Here is a 26,517-nt window from a genome sequence, read left to right as displayed (position 1 = left end):
TCTGGTTGCCGTGATTGTGGTGGGGAAAGGACTAGAGTTGGATTCCCCTGCTGCCCAGAAATGGGACGTGTGGGAGGATCAGTGTGGGAGGAAACCTTCAGGATGCCACATCACCAGCCCCAAACAAGATTTTTTTTTTTAAATTTATTCATTTGAAAGAGTTACAAAGTGAGAGCTCTCATTCCCCAAATAGCTGCAGTGGGCCGGGCCAAAGTGAGGAGCCGGAGAATTCCATCTGGTGTCTGGGTCCCAAGCATTTGGGCCATCCTCTGCTGCTTTCCCAGGCGCACTGGGGAGCTGGGTTGGAAGTGGAGCAGCCAGGACTTGAACCAGTGCACTCCTGCGGGATGCTGGCATTGCAGATGACAGCCTAACTCACTGCTGTACAGTACTGGCCCCAAAGAAGTAGGCTCTGAGGAGGGAGACATTGAAACCTGTTTCTGTGACGGGTAACCGCTCCTCCTCTGTGGAGAGCTTAGCGGTGGTTCCTGGCTCCTGGTTCTGAATCAGCCCAGCTTCGGCCATTGCAGCCTTTTGAGGAGTGAACCAGCAGCTGGAAGGCTTTCTCTCTCTCTCTGCCTCTCTGTAACTCTGCCTTTCAAATAAATAAATAAATAGGCAGGCACGGATGAGCTGGAAGATCCTGTGACTGGGATCTGTGGCCGCTGTGCAGGGCGTGTGAATGGCTGTGTACCTCGCAGAAGCTGCTGCCTGGGCAGTTCTCTCCTCTGCGTGGAATGTTTTGTTTTCTCTTTCAAGAAGTTTATAAAAATAAATCATGAAAGGGGCCGGCGCTGTAGCTCAGCGGGTTAACGCCCTGGCCTGAAGTGCCGGCATCCCATATGGGCGCAGGTTCAAGATCTGGCTCTCTGCTATGGCCCAGAAAAGTCCTTGGGCCCCTGCACCCACATGGAAGACCCGGAAGAAGCTCCTGGCTCCTGGCTTCTGATTGGCACAGCTCCGGCCATTGTGGCCATCTGGGGAGTGAACAATTGGATGAAAGATCTCTCTCTCTTTCTCTATTTCTCTCTCTCTCTCTCTTTGCCTCTCCTCTCTTTGTAACTCTTTCAAATAAATAAATATTTAAAAAAAATAAAAAATCATGAAAAAAATTAAACATGGACAACAAGTATATTATGAGCTGTAGCAGGTTTTCTTCATGTAATTTTTTTTTTTTTTTTTTTTTGACTGGCAGAGTGGACAGTGAGAGAGAGAGAGAGAGAAAGGTCTTCCTTTGCCGTTGGTTCACCCTCCAATGGCCGCTGTGGCCGGCACACTGCGGCCGGCACACCGCGCTGATCCGAAGCCAGGAGCCAGGTGCTTCTGGTCTCCCATGGGGTGCAGGGCCCAAGCACTTGGGCCATCCTCCACTGCACTCCCTGGCCACAGCAGAGAGCTGGCCTGGAAGAGGGGCAACCAGGACAGAATCTGGCACCCCGACCGGGACTAGAACCCGGTGTGCCGGCGCCACAGTGGAGGATTAGCCTAGTGAGCCACGGCGCTGGCCTCTTCATGTAATTTTTAAAAACGTTTTCATTTTACTAGAGAGGGAGAGAAACAAAGATACGGATCGTCCAGTCTCCCCAAATGCCCTCAACAGCTGGGGCCAGGCCAGGCTGCAGCCAGGAGCCGAGGACTCCCGCTGAGTGGCAGGGACCCAAGAACTTGCACCATCTGCTGTCCGCCAGGGCGCCCATCAGCAGAACGCTGGACTGGAAGGTGAAGGGCAGGCACTCCCATATGCGTGCAGGCGCCTAAGCAGCTTGTTACTCACTGCAGCCAACACCCATTCGTGTGCCTTAAAAAGCACAATGTTCCCGTTTAACAAGTGCCGCTTCCTTCGGTCTGCCCTTGACGAACCTCTGTCTAAAAAGTTGTTAGCAGTAAGCACTTTGCGCATCTTCTAAGCATCAGGCACTGGCGTTGGGAAAGGAGGAGGAGTTCGTGTCCTCGCAGATCTTACAGCACGGTCATCACGCACTGTCACGTTCTCAGCACCCAAAAACACGAGAGTGACATTGGGAGAAAACACACACAGGAGCAATGCACGTTACTTTTATTTAGTTGGAATGATAGCATATGTCAAAACAGTCGGGCCAGTGCCGTGGTACAGCAGGTAAAACTGCCGCCGCCGTGCCAGCATCCTGTATGGGCAATGGTTTGAGTCCCACTGCTTCGCTCCTGACCCAGCTCTCTGCTGTGGCCTGGGAAAGCAGTGGAAGACGGCCCAAGTGCTTGGACCCCTGCACCTACGTGGGAGACCTGGAAGAAGCTCCTGGCTTGGGATCAGCACAGCTCTGGCCATTGTGGCCATCTGGGGCGTGAACCAGTGGATGGAAGACCTCTCTCTCTGCCTCTGCCTAACTCTGCCTTTCAAATAAATAAATATATAAGTGTGCAGAAATCAAGTTGTTTTTCTTATTTTGGGTATTTTTGCTGTTGTAAAAGTAATGTCACTACATACAGATCACATGTCGAGAGAAGTACAGAAGTATTTTTCAGCATTAAACACTGGTCTGGATAAAGCAGGTGTTGGACGCAGCATTCACACATGGCACAGGGGTCCAGAGTTGTGCATGGCGGCATGAAGCTCTGGGCTCCTGACCTTGGCCTGTCCAGCCATGGCTGCTGTGGCTTTCTAGGGGGTGAACCAGCAGATGCAAGCCCTCTTCCTAAATCTCGCAAGATAAGTATTAAAATAGGGGGAGCGGCAGGTTGGGCTACCCAGATCCCAGCTCTGGGTCCCATCCCAGCTTCTGGGGCCACGTGGAAGGCCTGGCTCGAGTCCTGGCTCCTGGCCTCTGCATGGCCAGCCCCCGGCCTTAGTCCTCTGGACAGTGAACCAGCAGGTGGAACATCTCTGTCTCTGCTTTTAAAGGAAGATACACTAAAATGCCATATATATTTTTTGAGATTTCAAAGTATTTATTAGAATCACGGACCTCCAGCCAGAGTGGCGTGGAGGGAGGCTTCCAAAAGAGGAAAACCCAAAGGGGACCGAGGCAGGCAACTTTACGGACGCCTAGATCTGGGACGCCATTTGCGAAGAGGACGCCCGGCCTCGCCTGGCATCAACACCTGACGGGGGAGATGGCTCCTGGCTGCCTGCCTGGCCGGAGCGGCCCTCCCAATTTGTTCGGCCGCGTCCATACGCGTGAACAGCTCGAAGGCATTGCACAGAACCTGGTGGCGGGGCCCGGTGACGCGGTGGCCGGGCAGGCAAGGAGGTCTCTGCTCCCTCGTGACCCAAGCGGGAAAGAACTTGAGTAAGAGCGCGGAAGGTAAACACGGCGGACAGCAGCCAGGCCTTGAGCGGCTGAGGAGAGCGCCCAAAACGCGCAACGCCACGAAGATGACGAAGGAGGAGCTGGGTGTGCCCTACACGGACGTTACGAGGCACCGGTAAGTGGGTGCGCCCAGACGAGTCAGGGGAAAAGGAAAAATGTACTAGCGGAAGCATGGGCGCCCCGCTTCCGCTTCCGCTTCCGGGCTCAGCCGGCGGCCTGAGGGTGCATCTGCGCACGCGCACGCTTCAAGCGTTGCCTCCCCGGTCCCCCCACCGAGCGCGCCGGCCTGCCCGGGAGCGCGCGCGCATGCGTACACGCGCGCCTCCCTCCCCGCGGCGGGTCTGCGAGCCCCGGCGCGCCCAGGCCCGGGCTGTCCGTGCGAGACGCGATTTCCCGGAAGAGGCCGAGACCCGGCGCGGAGAAGGCGGCGCTCGCCAGTGCGGGGATGGCGGCCGAGCGGCCGCTGCCCGTGCTGCGCTCGGTGAACACGCGCGAGCCGTCCCAGGTCATCTTCTGCAACCGCAGCCCGCGCGTCGCGCTGCCCGTGTGGCTCAACTTCCACGGAGAGCCGCAGCCCTACCCCACGCTGCCGCCGGGCACGGGCCGCCGCATCCACAGCTACCGAGGTGCTGCGCGGGACGGGCCTGCCGCCGAGCAGCCCCGCACTCGGACGAGCACGCCCTCCCCGGGCGTTCACCCCGAGAGCAGTGTTGCGGGGGTCTGGGGGCGGCGCCGGGCCGGGGCGCGATGCGGGTGCGTGCGGGGCTGGTGAACCCCGGGCGGGGGTGGCGGCCGCAGCGGGCGCCGGGCCGGACCAGGTGGACTCAGCCGGGGCCGCCCGCGGGGCGCGATGCGGGTGCGTGCGGGGCTGGTGAACCCCGGGCGGGGGGGGCGGCCGCAGCGGGCGCCGGGCCGGAGCAGGTGGACTCAGCCGGGGCCCGATGCGGGTGCGTGCGGGGCAGCCGGGCGCGGGTCGGTGGCGGGCGCCGGGCCGGGGCGCGATGCGGGTGCGTGCGGGCCAGCAGCCCTTCCAGGAACCAGCGTTTCCGTAGTCTCCTTTCTCTATAGATGAAACTGTGTGAATTTTTTTTATTCTGCTCCAAGGTTTATTTGTGCCTCTTTGTAATTTTTTTTTTTAATTATGAACCGTGCGAACACAGTGCGGCTGCAGGGAGCACTTAAGCGGCCGGCACGGTCGATGCGTCTTCCAGGTTCGCTGACACTCGTGCCCGGTCTGGGGCGGGGGTGCACCCGGGAGGAATGCCGCCTCCTTCAGTGCGGTCTTGGGTCCGGCCGGCTCGCCTCCTCGTCCCACGGCCTCCTTTTTGCAAGTGACATATTTTTTTAAATAAATATTTATTTTAATTATTTGAAAAAGAGTTACAGGGAGAGGTAGAGACAGAGAGAGAGGTCGTCCATCTGATGGTTCTCTTCCCAGATGGCCACAACAGCCGGAGCTGCACTGATCCCAAGCCAGGAGCTTCTTCCGGGTCTCCCACGCGGGTGCAGGGACCCAAGGACTTGGGCCATCTTCTACTGCTTTCCCAGGCCACAGCGGAGAGCTGGACTGGAAGTGGAGCAGCTGGGACTAGAACCAGCGCCCATATGGGATGCCGGCGCTTCAGGCCAGGGTGTTAACCCACTGCACCACAGCCGCAGCGGGGCCCCTGTATTTGCTCTTAAATTCAGGAGTTTTTACACACAGTGAAATGCACACATCCTGGAGTGAGTGCTGGCACAAAGGTTCCCCCTGCCCCTGAGCCCTCACTCCCCTCCCCTGCAGACCTGGTCACTCTTAGGATTTTTTTTGTAACAGATCAGTTTTGTTTGTTTCTACAGAATGTACCTTTTTCAGTTTGCTTTTTCTTTTATCAACAACACACTCTGGTGCCTCCTTGCTGGTGTTTTGTTGTTCTTGTTTATTTGTTTTACCTCCTTTTTTTTTTTTTTTTTTTTTTTTTTTTTAAGATGTATGTATTCCAAAGAGCTACAGAGGGGTAGAGTTAGAGGTCTTCCATCTGCTGGTTCACTCCCCAGATGGCCGCAACGGCTGGAGCTGGGCTGAGCCAAAGCCAGGAGCCCCTTCTGGGTCTTCTGGGCCGGTGCAGGGGCCCAAGCACTTGGGCCATCCTCTGCTGCTTTCCCAGGCCACAGCAGAGAGCTGGATCGGAAGTGGAGCAGCCGGGACTTGAACTGGTGCCTGTGGGATGCTTGTGTCACGGGCGGCGGCTTTACTGGCTGCGCCACAGCGCCCTCCCGGCGCTTGCTGGTTGGTTTTGAGAGGCACAGCTGCAGGTGTGCATGGCCTCCTCTCCTGTGGTCTGTGGTGTCCGTGTGGTCGGCACCCTGGACCCTGCTGGGCTTGGCTTTTCCACGCTGCGCCACATTTGGAGTCTCAGGGACACGCTTCCTGTCTGCTCTGCCTCGAGCCTGCTCGTGCCTCTGCAGACCGGTTTTCTCATCTGTAAATAGATCTTTTTGTGTGGACTCAGTGAGCTCATTTTACCGGAAGGGCTTTGTGTGATTTTTAAAGCAGAGTGAGAGGTAAGCTTTTCCTGTTGGCCGGGGAGGTGGAGAAGACCGGTCGCGTGGCTCCCTAACGCCTCTGCTTGTCTCCCCAGGTCACCTGTGGCTCTTCAGAGATGCAGGGACACACGATGGGCTTCTGGTTAACCAAACGGAGTTGTTTGTGCCATCTCTCAATGTTGATGGGCAGCCTATTTTTGCCAACATCACACTGCCAGGTACTACTGTTCAAAATTTTTTTTTTTTTGAAGTTGTATTTATTTGATGGGCTGGCACTGTGGCGTAGTAGGTTAGCCTCCGGCTGAGGCGCCAGCATCCCATATGGGTGCTGGTTCAAGTCCCAGCTACTCCACTTCCAATCCAGGTCCTGTTGATGCAACCTGGGAAAGCCGTAAAAGATGGCCCGAGTGTTTGGGCCCCCGCACCCACATGAGAGACCCAGAAGAAGCTCCTGGCTCCTGGGTTTGGATCAGCCCAGCTCCAGCCGTTGAGACCATCTGGGGAGTGAACCAGTGGACGGAAGACCTCTGTCTGTGTCTCTCCCTTTCTCTGCAATTCTGCCTCTCAAATAAATAAATCTTTAAAAAAATAAAATAAAAATATTTATTTGAGAGGCAGAGTGACAGAAAGTGGTAGAGATGGGGAAGGAGGGAGAGAGAGGAGAGAGCGAGCCATATCTGGCATGCACTGGTTCACTCCCCACATGGTGGCAGCAGCTGGGCCTGGGCAGGCTGAAGCCAGGAGCTCCGTCAGGGGCCCCCGCGTGGGTGTCAGGGGCCCAAGGAGCGGGGCCCCTTTTGCTGCCTCCCAGGTGCGCTGGCAGGAAGCTGGCTCAGAAGCCGCGTAGCCAGGCTCCAGCTGACACTGATATGGAGGCCAGCATCACAGTGGCCTCGCCACTGCCCCGCACACTGGTCCTCAATTCAGTCTTTTGAAAAGATGAGGTTGCTTGTTGTGAATATGTAGAAGACCCACCTGAACCAGCAGAATCTTGTTTGCTTATTTTTGCCTGATGCTACTCAGGGTATCCAATCTCTGTGTGTCCTGTTCTCCACTGTAAATAAAATGGAATATTTTTGTATGTTCCCTGTTGATCAGAGATGTCTCACAAAGGGGTCTCTGTGGCCTGGAAGGGATGGGCTAAGTTAAAGTAGTCCGGGTAGAATTGTGAACACCTTTTGTTTCCCTGGCTTTCCGGTAGAATTATGCTGCGGGGTCCCTGAAGAACGAGAGATGGAGAATCAGATATCAAGGCTTATCTGTTGTTGACCTCTGATAGTGTTTGTACAATGTGATCCAGACAAGCTCGCCGTGTAGGGTTCCCAGAAACCTCCAAACTGAATGTTGACATCAGGGGCCAGCGTCGTGGGGCCCTGGTTTAAGCTGCTGCCTGCACCACTGGTGTCCCGTACACGCACTGGTCAAGTCCCAGCTGCTCTGCTTCCAGTCCAGCTCCCTGCCAATGTGTCTGGGTTTCTGCCGCCCGTGTGGGAGACCTGGAGGGAGGTCCTGGCTCCTGGCTTCGGCCTGTCCAGCCCGAGCCATTGTGGCCATTTAGGAAGTGAAGATCTCTGTCTCCTGTCTCTGTAACTCTGCCTTTCAAATAAAGAAAGAAATCTTACAAAAAAAAAAAAAAAAAGATTAACATCATAGTTTGCTGTTTGTTCAAAACTCAAATGACTTTATTAGGTTAGACTCTAAGAAACTGGTGTTCTTAGGACTAAGAGAGCAAATGCCTTACCTTGAGTTCAAATGAATCATATGTGTTTAGAATCCTGCTTTAAAGAGTTGAGCATCGGTAATTTAAGTCTAAGTGTTGCCTTGCAGGATACCCTTATGGTAATAAAATTTGCCAGTGGGCCTAGTATTGAGCTGCTGCAGATGCAGTTGCAGCGTTTTGGTTGTGTGACGACCACTGCAGAACAGCAGGTGTTGTATGTATTTGTGAAGATGCAGCCGGCCTGCGCTCAGTCACTGGTGGAGCTGCCTCCTGGTAGGCGGCGGGCAGCAGCCTCTCTTCCAGGCCCAAGGCCTGCCCTTCCTAGCGTGGTTTCTCCGGCGGGCTACCTCTGGGACTCCAGGAGTGTCAGGGCCTGGACCCCGAGTGCCAGTGTCACTGCATCCGCGTTCGCTTCCCACACATCACAGGCCCAGCCTGTTTTGAGGGGAAGTCACTGCACAGGGCATGGGTGCTGTGAGGCGGCCCCGGGGTGCCCTCTGTGTGCTGGCTGGCTCGCGTTGTTTTGACAGAAGTGAGATCCGTGCAGAGTGCGTGCAGCCGCCGTGGGTGCGTGGGAGAGCCTGCTACTCTGTCCTTTCTGCTCTGAGGGTTTGTGTTCTGCCTTCCAGTGTACACGCTCAAAGAACGATGCCTCCAGGTTATCCGAAGCCTGGTCAAGCCAGAGAACTACAGGAGGCTGGACATCGTCCGGTCACTCTACGAAGATCTGGAGGACCACCCGAACGTGCAGAAAGACCTGGCGCGGCTGACGCAGGAGCACTTTGAAAATCAGCAGTTGGAAGAGGAGACTGAAAACCACAGCTGAAATCAGCTGCCCAAGGCCCTGGGTGGTCTCCCAGGCACTGCCCTAGGCCCTGGGTGGTCTCCCAGGCACTGCCCTAGGCCCTGGGTGGTCTCCTAGGCACTGCCCTAGGCCCTGGGTGGTCTCCTAGGCACTGCCCTAGGCCCTGGGTGGTCTCCCAGGCACTGCCCTAGGCCCTGGGTGGTCTCCCAGGCACTGCCCTAGGCCCTGGGTGGTCTCCCAGGCACTGCCCTAGACCCTGGGTGGTCTCCCAGGCACTGCCCTAGGCCCTGGGTGGTCTCCCAGGCACTGCCCTAGGCCCTGGGTGGTCTCCCAGGCACTGGCCTAGGCCCTGGGTGTTCTTCTCCCAGGTCCACCAAGTGGAGCCGTGGAACTAGTTAGGGCCTGCTGGGCCCCAGCCCTCCTTGAGAGGGAGTGGTCCGCAGAGCTTGGAGGCTGGGCACTGTGGTATTTAGATGCCCACCCTTCTAGAACTACCAGGAGAAAGTAGTTGGATTTCTGCCTCCTCCTCACGTGCCTTGTGCACAGAAAATGGGAAGAGAGGTTTGTACATTGGTTCTGGAGCCCAGGACTCGCTGGTCTGTAAATAAGTCTTTGCCGAATGCCGGTGTCTCTGTTCCTTTTCATAAGGCCGTGTTGTTCCTGTTTGGTTCAGCATTTTTCATCAGCAGGGTCTGGTTGACATTTTCCCCTGGGTGGAGGAGAGGCCAAGGTGCACCGGCCCTGGGCAGCTTCCTCCTAGCGGTGGAGTCTCCTGGTAATGCTTCCTGGTTTTGTAAATGTCCGTATCCTGCCTTAGGGACTGCACTTAAACTTAGTAAATCAAATTGAATACTTCTAGCAGATGTAGATCTTTCTAATGAATAGATTTTTTTAGAAGTCCCTCAGTAGAGAAGAAGTTGGAAAAGAGCAGAAGGATCACTGTAGGTGTGCTATTCAAATATTAGTTAAGCAGAAAACTAACACTGGGAACCATTTCAGCCTTTTCCGGGACATACTTTAGTTTTTTACTCAGTTGAATTCACACTCGGTCTGGTTTTATTATATCCTTCTTCCTTTGACTTTATCCCTCGGGTTTCCCCCTGCACCAGTAGCACAGACTTCCTTTTGTGAGGGAAGTTTGGGGTGTTTCCTGGTGTGCACGTGCCTCTGGGCTGTGGAGTCAGGGGTGGGCCGGGAGCAGAGGCGGCTGTCTCCTGGCTGGCCTTTCGCTCCCCTGCTGTCTTCCTTCACCGTGAAGTAAGTTGGGTTTGGTTTTGTTTCAGCATGTTGTGGTGGCGCTCAGTGACGCAGCTTAGTGTTGGGTTTTGTGGGTGTTCCGGGCAGCTGTGTGAGCTCTGGGGGATGGGCTCAGGGCTTAAGGATCTGCTGGCCCTGGAGTAGTGCAGCACTGCTTTTTTCTTACCCTATCTTTGTGTCGAAATGAGATTTCACGTTTGTGTGTGTGGCCGTGGGGTCAAGGAATTCTGAAGGCCTGGAACAGGGACAGGGTCCACCTTTCGCTTGAATTTTGTGAGTGCATTCAGTGCATCGCCCTTAAGACACTCGTTTTTCCTACTTCACATTTTTTTTAAAAAGCTGTTCTTTAATACATTAAATGGTGCTAAAAAGAGAATGGGTGTGTGGTGTTATTTTAACCAAGGAGGGCTTCCTCTAGGGTGGGGAGGGGTCACAGACACGAGCAGCCCGCCTCAGTCCGAGTCCAGTCGACACTAGATTGTTTACCATTTACACTAGATTGTTTACCATTGCTTCCTCTGGCTTTGTAAGATGTTCTTTGTCCCGTGAAAACAGCACCAGCGAAGGTTAAGTAGGAGTGTGTCAGCCGCGGTTACAGAGACTCCCGGGCGGGGCCTGGGCTGGGAGTCGCGCCCCTGCAGAGGTGGGGAGACGTCTGGGTTTTGCTCTTGGCACGTGAGCACCGCTGAGCTTCTCGGGTCCATTCGCCCTCTCTGAGCGCCCGGTGCTGCTGCTCCTGCGTCACTGGGCTGCCCGAATGTCCCCCCCTTTTTCCCCTTTCCTGACTGAACCAGACACCCTCCTGCCCCTAAGACGCACCCAGGAGTCCAGTGGCAGGTCACAGAGAAGGCAGATTTGTGACGGTCCTCAGATGGAGGGGCAGTAGCAGGAGAGAGGAGGGAGAGAAACCTACAGAACTGTTTCTTGCGTTCCAAGCCTCCATCTTTTGTCCACTCTGGCCACACACCGTCCAGTCTTCCTGAGTTTTGGGTTGGCCTTTGGGCACCAAGGTGCCGTACGAGCCCTGGATGAAAAAGCCGTCTGCATAGTGGCCTGCAAGCGTCTCTGAGAATGAGGAGGGTGTCTAGGCCTGTATGTGAGATGGGAACAGCAGCCAAGGGCAGCCTGGCCTGGCTGGCTTCCCCGGGGGCGTCCACAGACAGGATTTTTCTAGAGGGCACCCTGTTAAGGTCCATCACAATTGCAGGTGGACTTAACTTTGTTCCAGAAAAAATCTAGTTTTAGGAACTTAATTTAGGAAAGAAGAGACAAGCGTGAAGAGATGTCTACGCATGGAGGGTTACTGCAGCATGATTTAGAACGGCGTGATCGAGCCGGTGCTGTGGCTCAAGGAGCTAGCCTCGGCCTGTGGTGCTCCGGTTTGGGTCCTGTCTCCACTTCCGCTCCAGCTCTCCAGCCTGGGAAAGCAGGAAGATGGCCCATGTCCTTGTTCCCTGCACCCACGTGGGAGACCCGAAAGAAGCTTCCGGCTTCGGATTGGCCCAGCTCTGTCCATGGCAGCCATCTGGGGAGTGAACCAGCAGATGGAAGATCTGTCTCTCACTCTCAAATAAATAAAATAAAAGAACAGCATTTTACTGAAAAGAGTACATTGACAGGCGTTTGGCCAAATAAAGTATGGTGCTCCTAAATTAAATATGGCATTGAAAAGAAAAAGTAGAAGCCTTGTTTGTTAATATGAAAAGCTGTTTCTTATTAACTAAAAATCACAGAAAAGTGTTTTCAAAGATTTTATGTCTAAAAGTTTTATAGAATTTTTTTAATTTAAAAAAAAAATTTTAAAAGATTTATTTATTTATTTGAAAGTCAGAGTTACACAGAGAGAGGTAGAGAGAGAGAGAGAGAGGTCTTCCATCTGCAGGTTCACCCCCAAATTGGCCACAACGGCCGGAGCTGCACTGATCCAGGAGCCAGGAGCTTCCTCCGGGTCTCCCACGTAGGGTGCAGGGTCCCAAGCACTTGCGCCGTCTTCTGCTTTCCCAGGCCATAGCAGAGAGCTGGATCAGAAGAGGAGGAGCAAGGACTAGAACCGGCACCCATATGGGATGCGGACGCTTCAGGCCAGGGTGTTAGCTCGCTGTGCCACAGCACTGGTCCCTAGGGTTTTTTTATTTATTTTTTATATTTTATTTATGGCCAGCGCCACGACTCACTAGGCTAATCCTCCATCTTGCGGCGCTGGCACACCGGGTTCTAGTCCCGGTCAGGGCGCCGGATTCTGTCCCGGTTGCCCCTCTTCCAGGCCAGCTCTCTGCTGTGGCCAGGGAGTGCAGTGGAGGATGGCCCAGGTGCTTGGGCCCTGCACCCCATGGGAGACCAGGATAAGCACCTGGCTCCTGGCTCCTGCCATCGGATCAGCGCGGTGCGCCAGCCACGGCGGCCATTGGAGGGTGAACCAACGGCAAAGGAGGACCTTTCTCTCTGTCTCTCTCTCTCACTGTCCACTCTGCCTGTCAAAAAAAAAAAAAAAGCTAATGTGGGAGTCCTGTCCCGGAGGGACCCAGTTTAGATCCCTGGAGGTCGGGCTGGGCGTCTATAGCAGCTTTGTTTTTCTTTAAATTTTTATTTCCCTGTTTGAAAGGCTTGTTCACTCCCAAACACCTGCAATAGCCAGGACCGGACAGGCAGAAGCCAGGAGCCTCCTCGTGGGGGCAGGGACCCGAGGCCTTGACCATCACACGCGCGCCTCCCGGGTGTACATCAGCGGGCTGCTGGGTCAGAGGCGGAGCCAGGACTCGAACCCGTGGACACACGTCCCTCCACGCCACAAGCCCGCCCATACTTACCACTGTCCCACACATTGTGAGCTTGTTCAGTGCGGACCTTGTTGGTCCCCTCTGCCCTGCCGGTTCCCAAGTTCTACAATGTGGCCTGCGGTTGGTGACCCATAGTGTTTGTGAGGATAGCCCTGGACGCGAGGGTGGACAGGGGCTCAGAGTGGAGTAGGAAGCCTGGCCGCTGGGGGGCGGTAGTGGCCCCCACTCGGACCCGCCCACGCCCGGCCTCGCCCCTCTCCGGCCCCTCACTGGCTCCGGCTCCGTCCAGTCCCGCCCACTCCCGGCCCCGCCCCTCTCTGGCCCCTCACTGGCTCCGGCTCCGTCCAGTCCCGCCCACGCCCGGGCCCGCTCCTCTCTGGCCCGCCCAGGGCCCGCTCTTACTGGCTCAGGCTCGTCCGGCCCCGCCCCCTGGGCCCTGGCCCCGCCCCCACGCCGACGAGGCTCCGCGCTGGCCTCGCCGGGCCGGCAGTCGCTCGCTGCGCTCCGTCGCGGCCGCTGCCATGCCCTGCTACATCCACCAGCTGCCCGCCTGGGTGCTGGACGACCTGTGCCGCAACATGGACACGCTCAACGAGTGGGACTGGATGCAGTTCGGTGAGGGCCGCGCGGGCGGGGCTCTGTGGTGGGGTCTGCGCGGCTCGGCGCGGGCCGGGGGCGCGGCGCGGGTGGCGTCGGGGGTCCGCGGGCGGCCGCCGTCCCGACTGGAGGCGACGCTCGCAGCTTCCTCTGGAAGAGCTTCTGCGGTTTGCGCCGGCGCGACTGGCACTGCTGCCCCAGTAGCGCGGCCGTGAGCTCGGCGCTCAGGCTGTTCGTGCAGAAGCCGATGGGTCCCGAAGCCGAGGGAGGGGACCCGTCGGGGTGTCGGCTCGGCAGCCGGGAGCCGGGGGCGAGCGCCAGGCCGGGGTCCGGGCGTCTGATCGCCCCGCGGGGGTGTTCCTGGAGATCCCGGCCCGGGGGTCGCAGCCCGGGCAGCGCAGGTGCACCTGCGCTGTGGGAGCAGGTGAGCTCCAGTCCTGCCCGGGGTAACCCCTCCTAGGATGTGGGCGCCCGCAGAGGGCCAGGTGCCAGGATGCTCCTCATGCGTGCCCGTAGCGCGATGACTTCCGTGTGGATCTTTTCCAGAGTCTTACTGTCTTGTGCATTCATTGTACAGGGTAACCTGCCCCCCACCCCACACCTAAAACATAGCCCGGTCATTCCCTTGTCAGACGGTATTCCTTAGCAACATGGATTTGGGTTTTCTTTTCATGTGTATTTTTATTAAGTACGGTGAGAGAGTGAGCGAGCGAGAGGGGCCAGGAGAAATGGTCGAGGCAGTACGGTGGGATGGAGGTGTGTTCCTCCCCCATATCGCGGGGGTGGGGTGGGGTGGGGCTGTGACAGTGTCAGCTGCCGCCTCATTCTCTAGCCTGCCCTCGTTCCGGGTGCTGCAGTGGGCTACTACTTTGGATTTTTACTGGGCAGGGGACATAAGTGGTGTGGGCGACTTGTTCTAGACTTTTCCATCCTGGCCTAGCCCTCAGTTGTGAATTCAGATGGCAGTCCCCAGGCATTCAACCAACCAACCAACCAACCAGCTTTGTTGAAACAGATTCCTCCCCCCTGTATTTATTTGAGAGGCAGTTACAGAGAGGCAGAGGCAGAGGCACAGAGAGGGAAAGAGAGAGAGAGAGAGAGAGAGAGAGGTTTCCATCCTCTGAGAGAGAGAGAGGGAGAGGTTTCCATCCTCTGGTTCACTCCCCAAATGGCTGCAGCGGCTGGAACTACACCGATCTGAAGCCAGGAGCTTCTTCCAGGTCTCCCACGTGGGTGCAGGGGCCCAAGCACTTGGGCCGTCTTCCACTGCTTTCCCAGGCCACAGCAGAGAGCTGGATCAGAAGTGGAGCAGCCGGGACTTGAACCAGTGCCCATGTGGGATGCTGGCACTGCAGGTGGCAGCTTTACCCGCCATGCCACAGCGCCAGCCCCAGACTGCACCTGTTTATAGAATACAATCCAACAGCATTTAGGGTATTCACAGAGGAGTACTCACTGTCATTGTCAGTCTCACAACATTTCTGTTACCCCAGAAGAAACCCTGTGGGCTTTACTGCTCTGTCTCGGCCTCTCCACATTCCCCCTACCTGAGGCGCTGTCCGTTCCAGACATTTCCCATAAAGGAGTCACAGCATGTGTGGTCCCTGTTTCCACTGCTGAGCGATGTTCTGTTGTGTGGGTAGACTGTATTTTACTTATCCATTTAGCTGCGGATGGACATCGGAGCGTTCCCGTTGTTTGGCTGTTGTGAACACTGCTGGTCAGAGTAGACGTGAGCGAGGGTTTATGTGGACATGCGGTCTCATTTCTCCTGGGTGGTTCCCGGGAGCAGAGCTCCTGAGCAGTCTGGGAACCGCGGGTTTGCCCATCTGAGGAACGGCCAGCGTGGGTATCTGGCCTTTCTGGAGGCCGTCCCCTGGCTTGCGGCCATCGTCCCGCCTCTCAGTGATGGCTGCCCTGCCCTCCTGTGTCTCCCGAGGCCGGAGCTCCTGCCTGCCTGTGGACACTCTCAGCGGGTACGCGGGGCTGGCTTAGTCCCCGGTCGTCTCCCGGTCTCAGAGTCCTGAGCTAGATTCCGCCCGCAGGACCCCCTTGGCCAGCAGGCTGTTTGCAGGTCTTGGAGTTGAGGTGGGTGTCTTTGGGGGGTATTATTCCTTCTACCTTGGCCCTGCAGGTTGGCGCCCCTGGCACCTTGTTGGGGAGCCCTCTCCTGCGCCCTGCTGCTCTCCGGCCCCATCGGTTTGCACCTGTCTCTCCCAGGGACCTCACCTGTGTAGGTCGCCCCTGCGTTCCCCGAGCGAGCCCAGGCCAGGTGCGGTGGGCACCTAGCGTGCACCTGAGGAATGAACTGAAGGGCCGGGAATGCTGAGGTGTGGGGCGGGGGCCGACTTTGAGCCCAGGTGGGCCGTGTCCGCTCCGGGGTCGCTGGCTCTGACCCCGGGAGCCGGCCATGCTGTGCTGAGTCACTGTCTTGAAAAAGTCCCTGCCAGCTGACTGTGGTCCTGGAGGGGAGGGTGTGGGGTGAGGGAGGAACGCGGAAGTTGAGGGACGCCCCAGCCCCAGGTGTGCCCGCTGCCTTGGGTGGGACACCTGCCGGCTGCCTCCTGCTTCCCTGACTGCATCCTGTCCACTTTTGCCTTCTGAGAAGAGTCCCGGCGTGTGTCTGGGCCCTGGAAGGAGGGTTTCTCGTGGCTTCCCGCTGCCCCAGCGTTCAGAGCCGGCAGGGGCTCCTTTGCTTTGGCCCCGCCTGGCTGTGTGGCTTCAGCCAAGTGACAGCTTCTTCGTTTTTTTTTTTTTTTTTTTTTTTTTTTTTTTTTTTTTTGGGGCCGGCGCTGTGGCATAACGGGCAAAGCCGCTGTTTACAGTGCCGGCATCCCATGTGGGAGCCGGTTCCCCGAGTGACTACAATAGGCAGGCCTGGGCCAGGCCAAAGCCAGGAGCTTCTTCTGGGTCTCTCATGTGAGTAGCAGGGTCCCAAACACTTGGGCCAACTTCTGCTGCTTTTTCCAGCCCATTTGCAGGGAGCCGGATCAGAAGTGGAGCAGCGGGGACAGGAGCCAGCACCATATGGGATGCCAGCATTGCAGGTGGTGGTGGTACCTTGTGCATGCCCCAGTGCCAGCCACGATGGCCTCTCTCTGAGCCTTTAACCTCCTGCTCTGTAATCCATCCCTGCAGAGTTGCTGAGTGACGACGCAGGACAGGACCTCTGCAGAGTCCTCAGGGCCGGGGGAGGAGTCTCTTACTTCCCGAAGGCGAACTTGGCCTTGGGACAGGTAGTGCGAGAAGCTGCGTCGACTCTGGTCTGCAGGACTTGGAAGATGGGCAGTGCTTCCCACTGCCACTGGTGACTTCCTGCAGGATCTGAGAGCAGAGACTTGGAGTCGTGGTCTCCGTGTGGCCACCACGGGGTAAAACAGGTTCCCACTGTCGTGGATCGCCTGGTGTTCCCAGTGTGCCGAGCCCTGACTCATCGGGTCTGCTGAGCGCCTCTGAAGCAGTGTTGCTGCCATCCCTGTTTGATGATGAGGAAGCCGAGGCTTGGGGAGACGTAACAGGCCCTCCCCAAATGCACAGACGCTAAGCTGCAGGGCGAGGATTTGAACCCAGGCCCTGGAATCCCAGGGTCTGTCCTCTGGAGCCCTGCTGACAAAGGCGTGAGGGTTTTTTCTGTAGAGGCAAGTCTAGAAGATGAGGCGCCAAATGCAGCCTGTGGATTTCTTGGGGTCTTCCAAGGGGAGTGATCGTGGGGACTTTGAGCTTCTGATTCCCGAATGCCCCGCCAGGACTGCTCCACCACACACCTGTCGGTGCTAGCGGAATGGTGAGCGTGGCGGGAGCCTCAGTGGGGCGGTAGTGACTCACTGCCGCCGCGATCTCCGTCTTGCTCTGACTCTGTCTTAGCTGTGTAGGTCAGTGCTCGGGGGCCTGTGCCCATGACCTGTCTTGGGTCGCCTTCCTGGAACTCAGCTGGCCAGACCCTGAGTCTTGTTCCCTTGGGTTATGAACGAAGCGTGCCCCTCGGAGGGTCGGGGCCGTGGCCTCGTTTTCCATTGCCACAGGCCCCTGTGGCCGAGGTGGCCTCTGCTTTCCCGTGACATCATGCCCCGAGGGCGGGAGGTGCGCAGGAAAGCAGTTGCTTCCTCTTCCCTCACTGCCCTCAGCTGGAAGTGGCCTGCTGACGTCACTTCCCCTGACCAGGAATCTGGCCTGGACTTCCCAGTGACTAAACTGCAGCTGAGACTTTCCATTCCCAGGGGCCCTGCTCCTGCAGGGTCTCTCTCTGTAGGACACTGTCCGACTCCCCGGGGGCACATTCTGCCCCCACACCCCGCACTCCGGAGGTCCCGTCCAGACTCCACGGTCCGCAGCCCGTTGTGCAGCTCGTGGCTGCCCTTCCTCCCTCCGCCCACCTGTGCTTCTGTTCCCTGCACTTGCTCTAGGGGCTCCCTGGGCACTGCATCTCCAGACCTTGAGACAGGCCCTGGCGCACAGCAGGTGTGACCTGTGTTCTGTGGAATGAGGGAGTGACGTGCTGTCCACTTAGATCCCTGCTCCGCCACTTCTGAAATCCTGTCGCCGAAGTGTCACCTTTTTATCCCTAGCGTTAAAAGATACCTCCCAGCCAGCACGGTGGCTCACTAGGCTAATCCTCCACCTGCGGCGCCGGCACCCCGGGTTCTAATCCCGGTTGGGGCGCCGGGTACTGGTCCTGGTTGCTCCACTTCCAGTCCAGCTCTCTGCTGAGTCCCGGGAAGGCAGTGGAGGATGGCCCAAGTGCTTGGGGCCCTGCACCCGCATGGGAGACTGGGAGGGGGCACCCGGCTCTTGGCTTCAGATTGGCATGGTGCTGGCCGTGGCAGCCATTGGAGGAGTGGGCCAGTGGAGGGAAGACCTTTCTCTCTCTCTCTCTCTCTCTCTCTCACTAACTCTGTCAAAAAAAAAAAAAAAAAAAAAAAAGATACGTCCCTCCCCCCCTTTAGCAAATCAGTGGAGTACTTTGCAGCCATCACCGGTGCACCAGGGATAATGTTAGTAAGTAGAGCAGCCTGCAGGCAGCGGCAGTCTGGCAGCTGCCATGCCCACAGCCACACCAGGTAGAGAGCCTGTGACTTGTTTCTCTCCCCTCTGAAATTTTTTTATCTTTTGTTAAAAAAGATTTTATTTTTATTTATTTGAGAAGTAGCAGTTACAGAGAGAGAGAGGGGGAGAGACAGAGAGAAAGGTCTTCATCCGCTGGTTCACCCCCCAAATGACCGCAAAGGCTGCAGCTGCGCCGACCCGAAGCCAGGCGCTTCCTCCGGGTCTCCACGTGGGTGCAGGGCCCAAGCCCTTGGACCGTCCTCTGCTGCTTCCGCAGGCCATTAGCAGAGAGCTGGGTCGGAAGAGGAGCTGGAACCAGTGCCTGTATGGGCTGCCGGCGCCATAGGTGGAGGCTTGGCCTACGACACCACAGCGCTGGCCCGTTTTTTACTTTTCTCTAGTGAGCAACCATTCGTGTGAGGTAGAGAGTAAGAAGAAGGAATACGGTGTTTTTATTACTGCCAGCTGCTCCACTTCTGATCCAGCTGCTCCACTTCTGATCCAGCTGCTCCACTTCTGATCCAGCTGCCTGCTGATGGCCTGGGCAAGCAGCAGAAGACGGCCCAAGTGTTTGGGCCCCTGCACCCACGTGGGAGACCGGAGGAAGCTCCTGGCTCCTCGCTTCGGCCTGTTCCAGCTGTGGCCATTGCAGCCATCTGGGAGTGAACCAGTGGATGGAAGATCTATCGCTCTCTCTCTCTCTCTCTCTCCCCCTCCATGTCTCTCCCCCATCCCCCATCTCTGTGAGTCTTCCAAAATAATAAAAAAATAAAGAGTCGTCTTCTGGGTGCTGCACTCGCCTCCCCCGGTGCCAGGTGTGGGCCTGGATTCTGGGGTGTGACGGTGCATGAAGCCGGCCGGCTGGCGCGAGTCGCAGTTCTCACCGGTCAGGGAGCTGCGCCAGCGGGCGTGCGGTTAACATGCCCGACCCCGTCCCAGCCCACTGCTGTTGGGAGAATCCGCGTCCTCCCCGGGAGGGAGCTGTGGGGCGCGCCCGTGGAGGGGCTGCCCCGTGCCTCTGACCCAGTCCCCTCTCTCGCCCCGCAGCCTCCTACGTGATCACAGACCTGACGCAGCTGCGGAAGATCAAGTCGCTGGAGCGGGTGCAGGGCGTGAGCATCACGCGGGAGCTGCTGTGGTGGTGGAGCATGCGCCAGGCCACCGTGCCGCAGCTCGTGGACCTGCTGCGCCGGCTGCAGCTCTACCGCGCCGCCCAGATCGTGTTGGACTGTGAGTGGCTCCCGGGCAGCTGCCTCGGCACCGCCCGCTTCTCCAGGCTTCTGACCCAACCATGGTGCCCGTCGGGAGGGACCCGGGTGCCAGGGAACACGTCGGGGAGGGAGGCTTTCTTATAAATCATGTTGTGCACTTGGCATTTGGGTTTTCTCTTCCAAAAACAACGACATAGAAATTTTAAAAACTCCACTATTCCATAACGTAAAAAAAAAAAAAAAAAGACTCAGGTTGCCATCCTGTTCCTCATTTTGCATCAGGAAGCCACCGCGCTCCACAGTTCCGTGCTCGGCCGCACTTTGCGTGGCACGCACTTTGGATCCACAGCCCCTGTGTTGTGCAAGAGGCAGCAGACCGCGTGCACGCTTGTGTGTTTCTCTCCAAGCAGCAACAGGTCGTGGAGACTGTCGCGCAGCCGCGTGGCTTTGCTTTTGTTTTTGTTTTTTAAAGAATTATTTACTTGTTTGAAAGCCAGAGTTACAGAGAGGCAGAGGCAGAGAGAGAGAGGCCTTCCGTTCCACTGGTTCACTCCCCAAATGGCTGCAATGGCCGGAGCTGTGCCGATCCAAACCCAGGAGCCAGGAGCTTCTTCCGGGTCTCCCACATGGGTGCGGGGCCCCACACACTTGGGCCATCTTCTACTGCTTTCCCAGGCCGTAGCAGAGAGCTGGGTCGGAAGTGGAGCAGCTGGGACTCGAACTGGCACCCATATGGGATGCTGGCACTGCAGGCGGCAGCTTTACCTGCTTTGCCACAGTGCCGGCCCCTATTTTGTTTCTTAATTGAGAGGCAGAGAGAGAGAAAGAAAGCGAGAGAGGCAGAATTGCCGCCAGTTCATTCATTTCCCAGAGCCCTGCACCAGCCGGGACTAGGCCGAAGCTGGGCTCCCAGTGCGGGTCTCCCGAGCAGGAGCCACGACTGTCTGTGAAAGTCTACTCCAGCAGGAACTGAAGTCAGGAGAGGGACTCCAACCCAGGCCCTGGCGCGTGGGGTGCGGACGTCTCAGCACCGTGTCCAGCACCGTGTCCAGCACCTGGTTTGTTTAAATTGCTTCCTCTTGACGGCTGTTTTAGTTGCTTCTAGTCTGTCTCTCTTTTCTGTAGTGTTGTGCACACACTTGAGCACATGCACTCTGTTTTGCACACGTGTGAGTGTAGCCATAAGATGGCTTTCTAGCATTGGAATGGGTGTGCATTTTAAGTTTTATTATTTTTTTTTTAAGATTTTTTTTTTAAGATTTATTTATCTGTCTGAGAGGCAGAGTTACAGACGGAGAAAGAGAGAGACAGAGAGAGGTCGTCCACCCCCTGATTCGCTCCCCAGATGGTCACTACTGCCAAAGCTGGGCCACTCGGAAGCCAGGAGCCGGGAGCTTCCTCTGGGTCTCCCACGTGGGTGCAGAGGCCCAAGCACTTGCGCCGTCTTCCACTGCTTTCCCGGGTCATAGTAGAAAGCTGGATTGGAAGTGGAGCAGCTGGGACTTGAACCAGTGCCCATGTGGGATGCTGGCGCTGCAGGCGGAGGCTTAACCTGTTATGCCATAGCGGCAGCCCCCTGTTTTTAAATTTTGGTTAATATTCATATCATATTATCAGCACCTCCCCCAGGCTTCTGTCTGGCCTCCCGAGCCCACCATGTTCCTCAGACGGAGTGGGTGGGCTGCTCTGACTCTGGCCTGCCCTGTTCGGAGTCTTGGGTCCCCTCTCCCTGTGCCAAGGTCAAGTCCTTATCCTGGTCGCCCAGAGGCCTGGGGGTTCTACAGCAAAGTGCTAAGGCCCACGCCTGGTTTTGAGCCTGAGTCCCTGCCTCAGTCCCACGAGGGGGTTGGGTGGGCTGACACAGAGCCCCCAGGGCCAGTCATCGTGCCTTGCGCTCAGCGTCACGGCCAGCACATGATTGTGGTTGGTTGGTGTGACTGACAGCTGCCTGGCCGGGCTCTGCCCAGCTGTGGCCTCTGTCCCTGGAGGCTGACGTGGCAGACGCTGGGAAGGATCGGAGCGTGACCCCCCAAGGGGTCTTCCAGGGGTCTGGAAGGAGGGCAGAAGGGGGCTGGGGAGAGGAGGAGCCCCTGGCAGAGTGCTGTCAGTAGCTAGGGGCATGGTTCCTGCCGGGCTGGGGAGGGGGATGGCAGGCTGAGGCCCGCACCAGCCCCTCTTTGGCCCCCTGGAGTGGGCTGAGATGTCACGTGGTGCCCGATGACACCCGCAAGCAGAGACAGAGGCCCTGTTGGACACGCCCACTCTCCCGTGGCGTCAGAGCCTCTTGCTGACTAATCTGGAACGGATTCTTAGAATACACGTTAAGGTCGACCAGATAGCGTGTGAGACTTCAAGAACAGACTCGTCTCAGCGCACACAGTGAGCATGTTCCACAGGGCGGGAGGTGGCAGGTGGAGCCGGGGGACTCTGAGCAGCGCCTTCTCCCCCCACCCCCGAGGAACGAGGACGAGAAAGGGGAAGTGGCCCGGGGGTCTGTGTCCAGAGCCCTGGTGCTCGGTTTCTCCCAGCCAGTGCCGCTGAGGACGGTCCTCAGATCCAGCCATCCTGCCCTCTCTTCTGTCCCCCGGACCGCTGTTCCTCCTCCCCGTGGCTCTGCCCTGTTGGTTAAAGCTGCCTGAGCGTGATGGTTGAGATGCCAGCTTCCCACATGGGAGTGCCTGGGTTCAGCGCCTGCACTGGCCCCTTGTCGTCCACGTGGAAGACCTGGATTAAGGTCCTGCCCTGGGGCCGGCGCTGTGGCGGAATGGGTTAAGCTGCTGCCTACATCGCTGACGTCCCATGTTCACGTCAACCCCCCTCCCCACTCACGTACCTGAGAAAGCAGCAGAAGATGGCCCAAGTGCTTGGGGCTTCGTGCCCATGTGGGAGACCTGGATGAAGCTCCTGGCTTTGGCTTCAGCCTGTCCCAGTCCCTGCGTTGGGGAGTGAACCAGACGATTTCACTGTCTCTCCCTCTCTCTATAACTCTGCCTTTCAAATAAATAAAATAAATCTCAAAAAAAAAAAAAAAAAAAAATCCTGGCCTGCGCAGGGGTCCTTGCCAACTTCTGCAGAGTAAACCCCTGAACGGGGGCTCCCTTTGATTGTCTTTCCTTCACCATCTCTCTCGTCTCTCCCTCTCTGCCTCTGAAATAAATAATCATAATAATAAAAGACAAAATAAACTGAAACATGAAGAAGAAGAGAGACTGAGGCCGGCTCACCTGTTCTGGGCCCTGCAGTCCTCCGACAGGCCACTTCCCCTTTCTGTGTCTTGTGTTGTTCTAAAATCAGGGAAAATTGGGATGTAAATGCCCGCCACTCTTGGAGGTGAGAGTGAGTGTCTGGGTTGCATTTTGATTGTGTTTTGCAGATGGCCAAAGCCTTTTCCTTCTCTGACTGACCCATCCGCTAAGCGTCATTTCTCTTTTATTCCCTTAAGATTGCTTGTTAACAGCACTTTGAGAACCCATTTTTCTGCCTACCACTTCTTTATTTTTCGGCGTGTGGTGCCGCTGGTTAAGTTCAGCTGCCGCCTGTGGCTCTGGCATTGCCTGGGCTCCAGTTCTGCCTGCACCTCCACTTCCAACCCAGCGTCCTGCTCATGCGCAGGGGAGCCAGCAGGTGATGGCCCGGATACTGGGGTCCCTGTCACCTCCGCAGGAGACCAGCGTGGAGTTCCTGGCTCCTGGCTTGGGCCTTGGGACCTTGTGGCCATTTGGGAAAAGAACTACTAGGTGGAAGATCTTTCTCCCTCTGTCTCTCCCTTTCAATAAATCAATACATCTTTAAAAAAACAATGAATTTAGATAGGTGCAGACCAGGTAGCTTCCTGCCTTGTGAGTAGGGGATTGGCTAACCAAGGAGCCCAGGTTCTGGGAAGGAAGGGGAGGCACACGAATAAAGAAATCCTCAGGGCAGGAAGGGGCCAAGGCCAAGGTCCTGGTGACAGCAGCCTGGGGCTGCTGCGCTCTGATGAGAACCACAGCTCCCAGCGTGTGGGTCACGGGACGTGGGGAGCTGTAGGCTGGCTGGGATCGCGTGTGGGTCACGGGACGTGGGGAGCTGTAGGCTGGCTGGGATCGCGTGTGGGTCACGGGACGTGGGAGCTGTAGGCTGGCTGGGATCGCGTGTGGGTCGCGGGACGTGGGGAGCTGTATCCTGGCTGGGATCGCGTGTGGGTCACGGGACGTGGGGAGCTGTATCCTGGCTGGGATCGCGTGTTGGTCACGGGACGTGGGGAGCTGTAGGCTGGCTGGGATCGTGTGTGGGTCACGGGACGTGGGGAGCTGTAGGCTGGCTGGGATCGCGTGTGGGTCACGGGACGTGGGGAGCTGTAGGCTGGCTGGGTTTCCAGCTTGTCCCAGGAAGAAAATGGAGAGTGTCTATCTAAGAGTTCATGGAAAATGGAAGTGAAAAAGTTTACTTTGGTACAGAAATTGTTTGAAATCCATGCATATGATAGGGTCTTCAAAAAGATCAAGAAAAATGCATTTTATGAAAAAGCTGTATGGGTTTCTAAATTTTGTTGTACCAGAATACACTTATCATTTGCTTTTCTTTTCCACAAATTTTTTTAAAGATTTATTTATTTATTTGAAAGTCAGAGTTACACAGAGAGAGGAGAGGCAGAGAGAGAGAGAGGTCTTCCATCTGATGGTTCACTCCCCAGATGGCCGCCAACGGCCAGAGCTGTGCCAATCTGAAGCCAGAAGCTTCTTCTGGGTCTCCCACGTGAGTGCAGGGGCCCAGGCATTTGGGCTGTCTTCTACTGCTTTCCCAGGCCTTAGCAGAGAGCTGGATTGGAAGTGGAGCAGCTAGGTCTTGAACCCATGCCTATATGTGATGCCAGCACTGCAGGCCAGGGCATTAAGCCACTGTGCCACAGCGCCAGCCCCAATATATTTCTTTTTTAAGAGCAAGAGAGAGAGAGCAAGAGAGAGGGAGCCAATAAAACTTGCATCCACTGGCTCACTCCCCAAGTGCCTGCAAGGATGGGAACTTAATCTAGGCCTCCCACGAGGGTGCAGGAACCAAGTTCCTGAGTCATCACCCTGACCTCCCAGGATCTGCCTTAGCGGGAAGCTGTCTGGAGTCAGGAGCCAGAACTGGGAATCGAACCCGGGCACTGCAGTGTGAAGTGTGGTCCTCCTACCTGGCGTCTGCACCACTGGGCCGGACACTTGCTCCTCCTGCAGCTCCGAGGTCCAGGCAGCGTCAGAAGTGCTTCGGGCAGATGTGGCTGAAGTCGGGGCTTGTGCCCTATGACCTAAAGTTTTGGGGGTGCCTCCGCCTGCTTTGTCTCTTGCTTTTGGCTTCTCTCTGGTCTCAGCAGACCAGGCTCGCTGCACTGGCTTGAGCTGGACAGCCGGGGCAGCCTCCCCCAGGGTGTTGAGGGCCAGGTTCGTTCCTTCTGTCACTCGGCCACTTGGCTTCTGCACAGGTCTCAGATGTGCCGAGTCAGCAAGAAGGCAAAGAGGGACGAAGGGCCGGGTGGGGGATCCCTTTTCTTTAAAGACATGGCCAGGAAGTTGGCACGTCTGATCACGCCTGGGTGCAAGGGAGCCTGGGAGAGGGGTACCGCTGGGAGGGTAAGCACTAACCGGAGCTTGGATCCCGCGAGGAGACGAGGGAATCGGCATCAGGGAGCACCTGCCCGGGCCTGCCCCCGTCCTCCCCTCTGGCCGCCCAAGTGTCCACGTGCATGGAACATGGCTTTCCCCAAGGGAGACAGGCCCGCGTCCTCGTCCGGGACGGCCTGTAGCTCAGGGCCCCGGGTCCGGGAGGGGTGCGTCTTCCTCCATACTCTCTCGGGCCCCTGTGAGCCCGTCCGTCTCAACCAAAGAGAAGTTGCCGGTGCCCCCTCCACCTGCACACCCAGGCTCAGCGGAGGAATGGGGACCGGAAGCCACAGTGAAAACGCCCGTTTGAGGCGAGAAGCAGGGGTCGCCAGTGCCGGGCCGCAGTCAGAGCAGGGATCGCAAAGGCCCTTCTGTGCTGGGAAGCGGCTCCTAGCTCGGCCCCTGTGCAGCCCCTGGTCCTTCTCTGCGGTTCTGAGACCACGCTACGCCAGTGTCACCTGGGAGCTGGTTGGAAATGCAGACGATGGGGCTCCCACCCCGGCTGCTCTCCTAGCGCCCCAAGGTTTAAGGCCCCCCCCCCCCCCCCCCCCGCTGGTTCTCTGTGATTTCCGACTGTGTTGGGGCAGGGCGTGAGCTTCCTTGTTCTTTCGCCTTCGTGACCTCGTCGGAATTGGAGTCAGAGCCTGGCCTGCCCTACGCTCCGTGGCTCTCCCAGCCCACTTCCTGCTGTGGGTTTGAGAAAGGAGGGGAGCCGTAGGGGCCAAACAATCACAAGCTTTTCCCAGCCCAGGCCTGCGGTCTCTTTGGTGAGACGATTCTCACAAACTGCGCGCTTCCGGGCTCCTGGCCTCTGATCAGCGCCGTGTCCTGGCTGTCAGTCCTGAGCGCTGGCACCTCCGCTCGCCGGGCCTCCCCTCCCCGTTGCCCGTGCTCCGGGGCGCCCCTGAAGCCACCGAGACAGGAAGCGGGGTGGCAGGTGTCAAAGGACAGCGCAGCAGCCGTGGACGGACTTCAGGTCTTCTGAGCTGTTGGAGATTCCAGAGTCGGACATAAGTCCATCCCGTAACACAGAGCCGGTGTTCCTGCGGGGGCCGAGGAGGGGGCTTGTTCCCGAGAGGGGAGGGGGAGCAGGATCAGCTCTCCTAGTGGTCATCTCCCAGTGGCTCCTGGGACTGGAGCCAGCACAGCAGGACCACCAGGGAGCGGATTTGGGTGAGGATCCAGGCGGAGGCACCTGGCTGTCTGGGGGGTTTGCCTGGCCCCTCTGATCCTGCTTTCTCCCACGTCCACAGAAACGGCTTGGGTTCAGCTCAGTGACTGGAACCGTGGGGTCAGTGCCTCTGTTTTTATTTTTCTTTTCATCCTATTTGAAAGAGAGATGCAGAGACAAGAAGATAGGCAGGGAGGGAGGGAGGGAGGGGGGAGGGGGGAGGAAGAGAGAGAGAGAGAGAGAGAGAGAGAAAGAAAGAAAATCTTCCATTTGCTGGTTCACTCCCCAGATGGCCAGGGCTGGATCAGGCCAAAGCCAGGAGCAGGAACTCTGCCTAGGTCTCCCCCTGGGTGGAAGGAACCCTGTGAGTTACCACTCCGGGGATGGAGGCCCTGGCTGTCCGCCCAGGTCTCCCCTGCTCTGGGGATGAGCACCCTGGCTGGGCTCTGAGAGACCCCCGAGCTTTGTCCAGGTTTTTGTCCTCCTGCGTGTGAGAATACCC

The 26,517-nt window shown here is 57.2% G+C and overlaps 2 protein-coding genes across 9 annotated transcripts in view; both read left to right on the top strand.

Annotated features, from left to right (window-relative positions):
- The first annotated feature begins 3,552 nt into the window (after positions 1 to 3,552).
- VHL (von Hippel-Lindau tumor suppressor) lies at positions 3,553 to 9,971 on the top strand. Of its 5 annotated transcripts, none has more exons than XR_016215082.1 (4): positions 3,553 to 4,040; positions 5,760 to 5,831; positions 5,909 to 6,031; positions 8,163 to 9,971. XR_016215082.1 is itself a non-coding variant. In XM_008249986.4 (3 exons), exons 1-3 carry the CDS (start codon positions 3,733 to 3,735, stop codon positions 8,357 to 8,359), a joined length of 501 nt encoding a protein of 166 aa, XP_008248208.2. In that variant the 5' UTR covers positions 3,573 to 3,732; the 3' UTR covers positions 8,360 to 9,971. The 5 variants fall into 5 exon arrangements, 2 of the variants coding, with proteins under 2 accessions (XP_089162800.1, XP_008248208.2); XR_016215083.1 differs by lacking the exon at positions 5,760 to 5,831 and adding an exon at positions 4,250 to 4,294 and having other exon boundaries at positions 3,554 to 4,158; positions 8,163 to 8,179; XR_016215081.1 differs by lacking the exon at positions 5,760 to 5,831 and having other exon boundaries at positions 3,559 to 4,040.
- Positions 9,972 to 12,800: 2,829 nt separating this feature from the next.
- The window catches only part of IRAK2 (interleukin 1 receptor associated kinase 2), a 58,975-nt gene continuing 45,258 nt past the window's right edge, over positions 12,801 to 26,517 (top strand). For 2 of the 4 annotated variants that reach the window (XM_008249927.5, XM_089305640.1), the window contains exons 1-2: positions 12,804 to 12,987; positions 19,060 to 19,242. In XM_008249927.5, coding sequence (XP_008248149.4) covers positions 12,894 to 12,987; positions 19,060 to 19,242 — 277 coding nt within the window. In that variant the 5' untranslated portion in view covers positions 12,804 to 12,893. Of the gene's footprint in view, positions 12,988 to 19,059; positions 19,243 to 26,517 lie in introns of all 4 variants that reach the window. The other 2 variants (XM_008249928.5, XM_017338407.4) reach the window with 2 other exon arrangements.

This window comes from Oryctolagus cuniculus, chromosome 10 (assembly GCF_051225735.1).
Source record: "Oryctolagus cuniculus isolate XC-2025 breed Fujian yellow rabbit chromosome 10, ASM5122573v1, whole genome shotgun sequence".
Taxonomy (NCBI): Eukaryota; Metazoa; Chordata; class Mammalia; order Lagomorpha; family Leporidae; genus Oryctolagus; species Oryctolagus cuniculus.
Note: the sequence above shows the minus strand (reverse complement) of the source record. Positions and strands in the feature narration are given on the sequence as shown.

What these genes read in the sequence shown, in the direction of transcription:
- VHL (XM_008249986.4), top strand. Translation starts at nt 3,733, where the DNA reads ATGGCGGCCGAGCGGCCGCTGCCCGTGCTGCGCTCGGTGAACACGCGC. An exon ending in CCGCATCCACAGCTACCGAG is followed by an intron (nt 3,914 to 5,908) that starts GTGCTGCGCGGG and finishes TTGTCTCCCCAG; the next exon opens with GTCACCTGTGGCTCTTCAGA. An exon ending in TGCCAACATCACACTGCCAG is followed by an intron (nt 6,032 to 8,162) that starts GTACTACTGTTC and finishes TCTGCCTTCCAG; the next exon opens with TGTACACGCTCAAAGAACGA.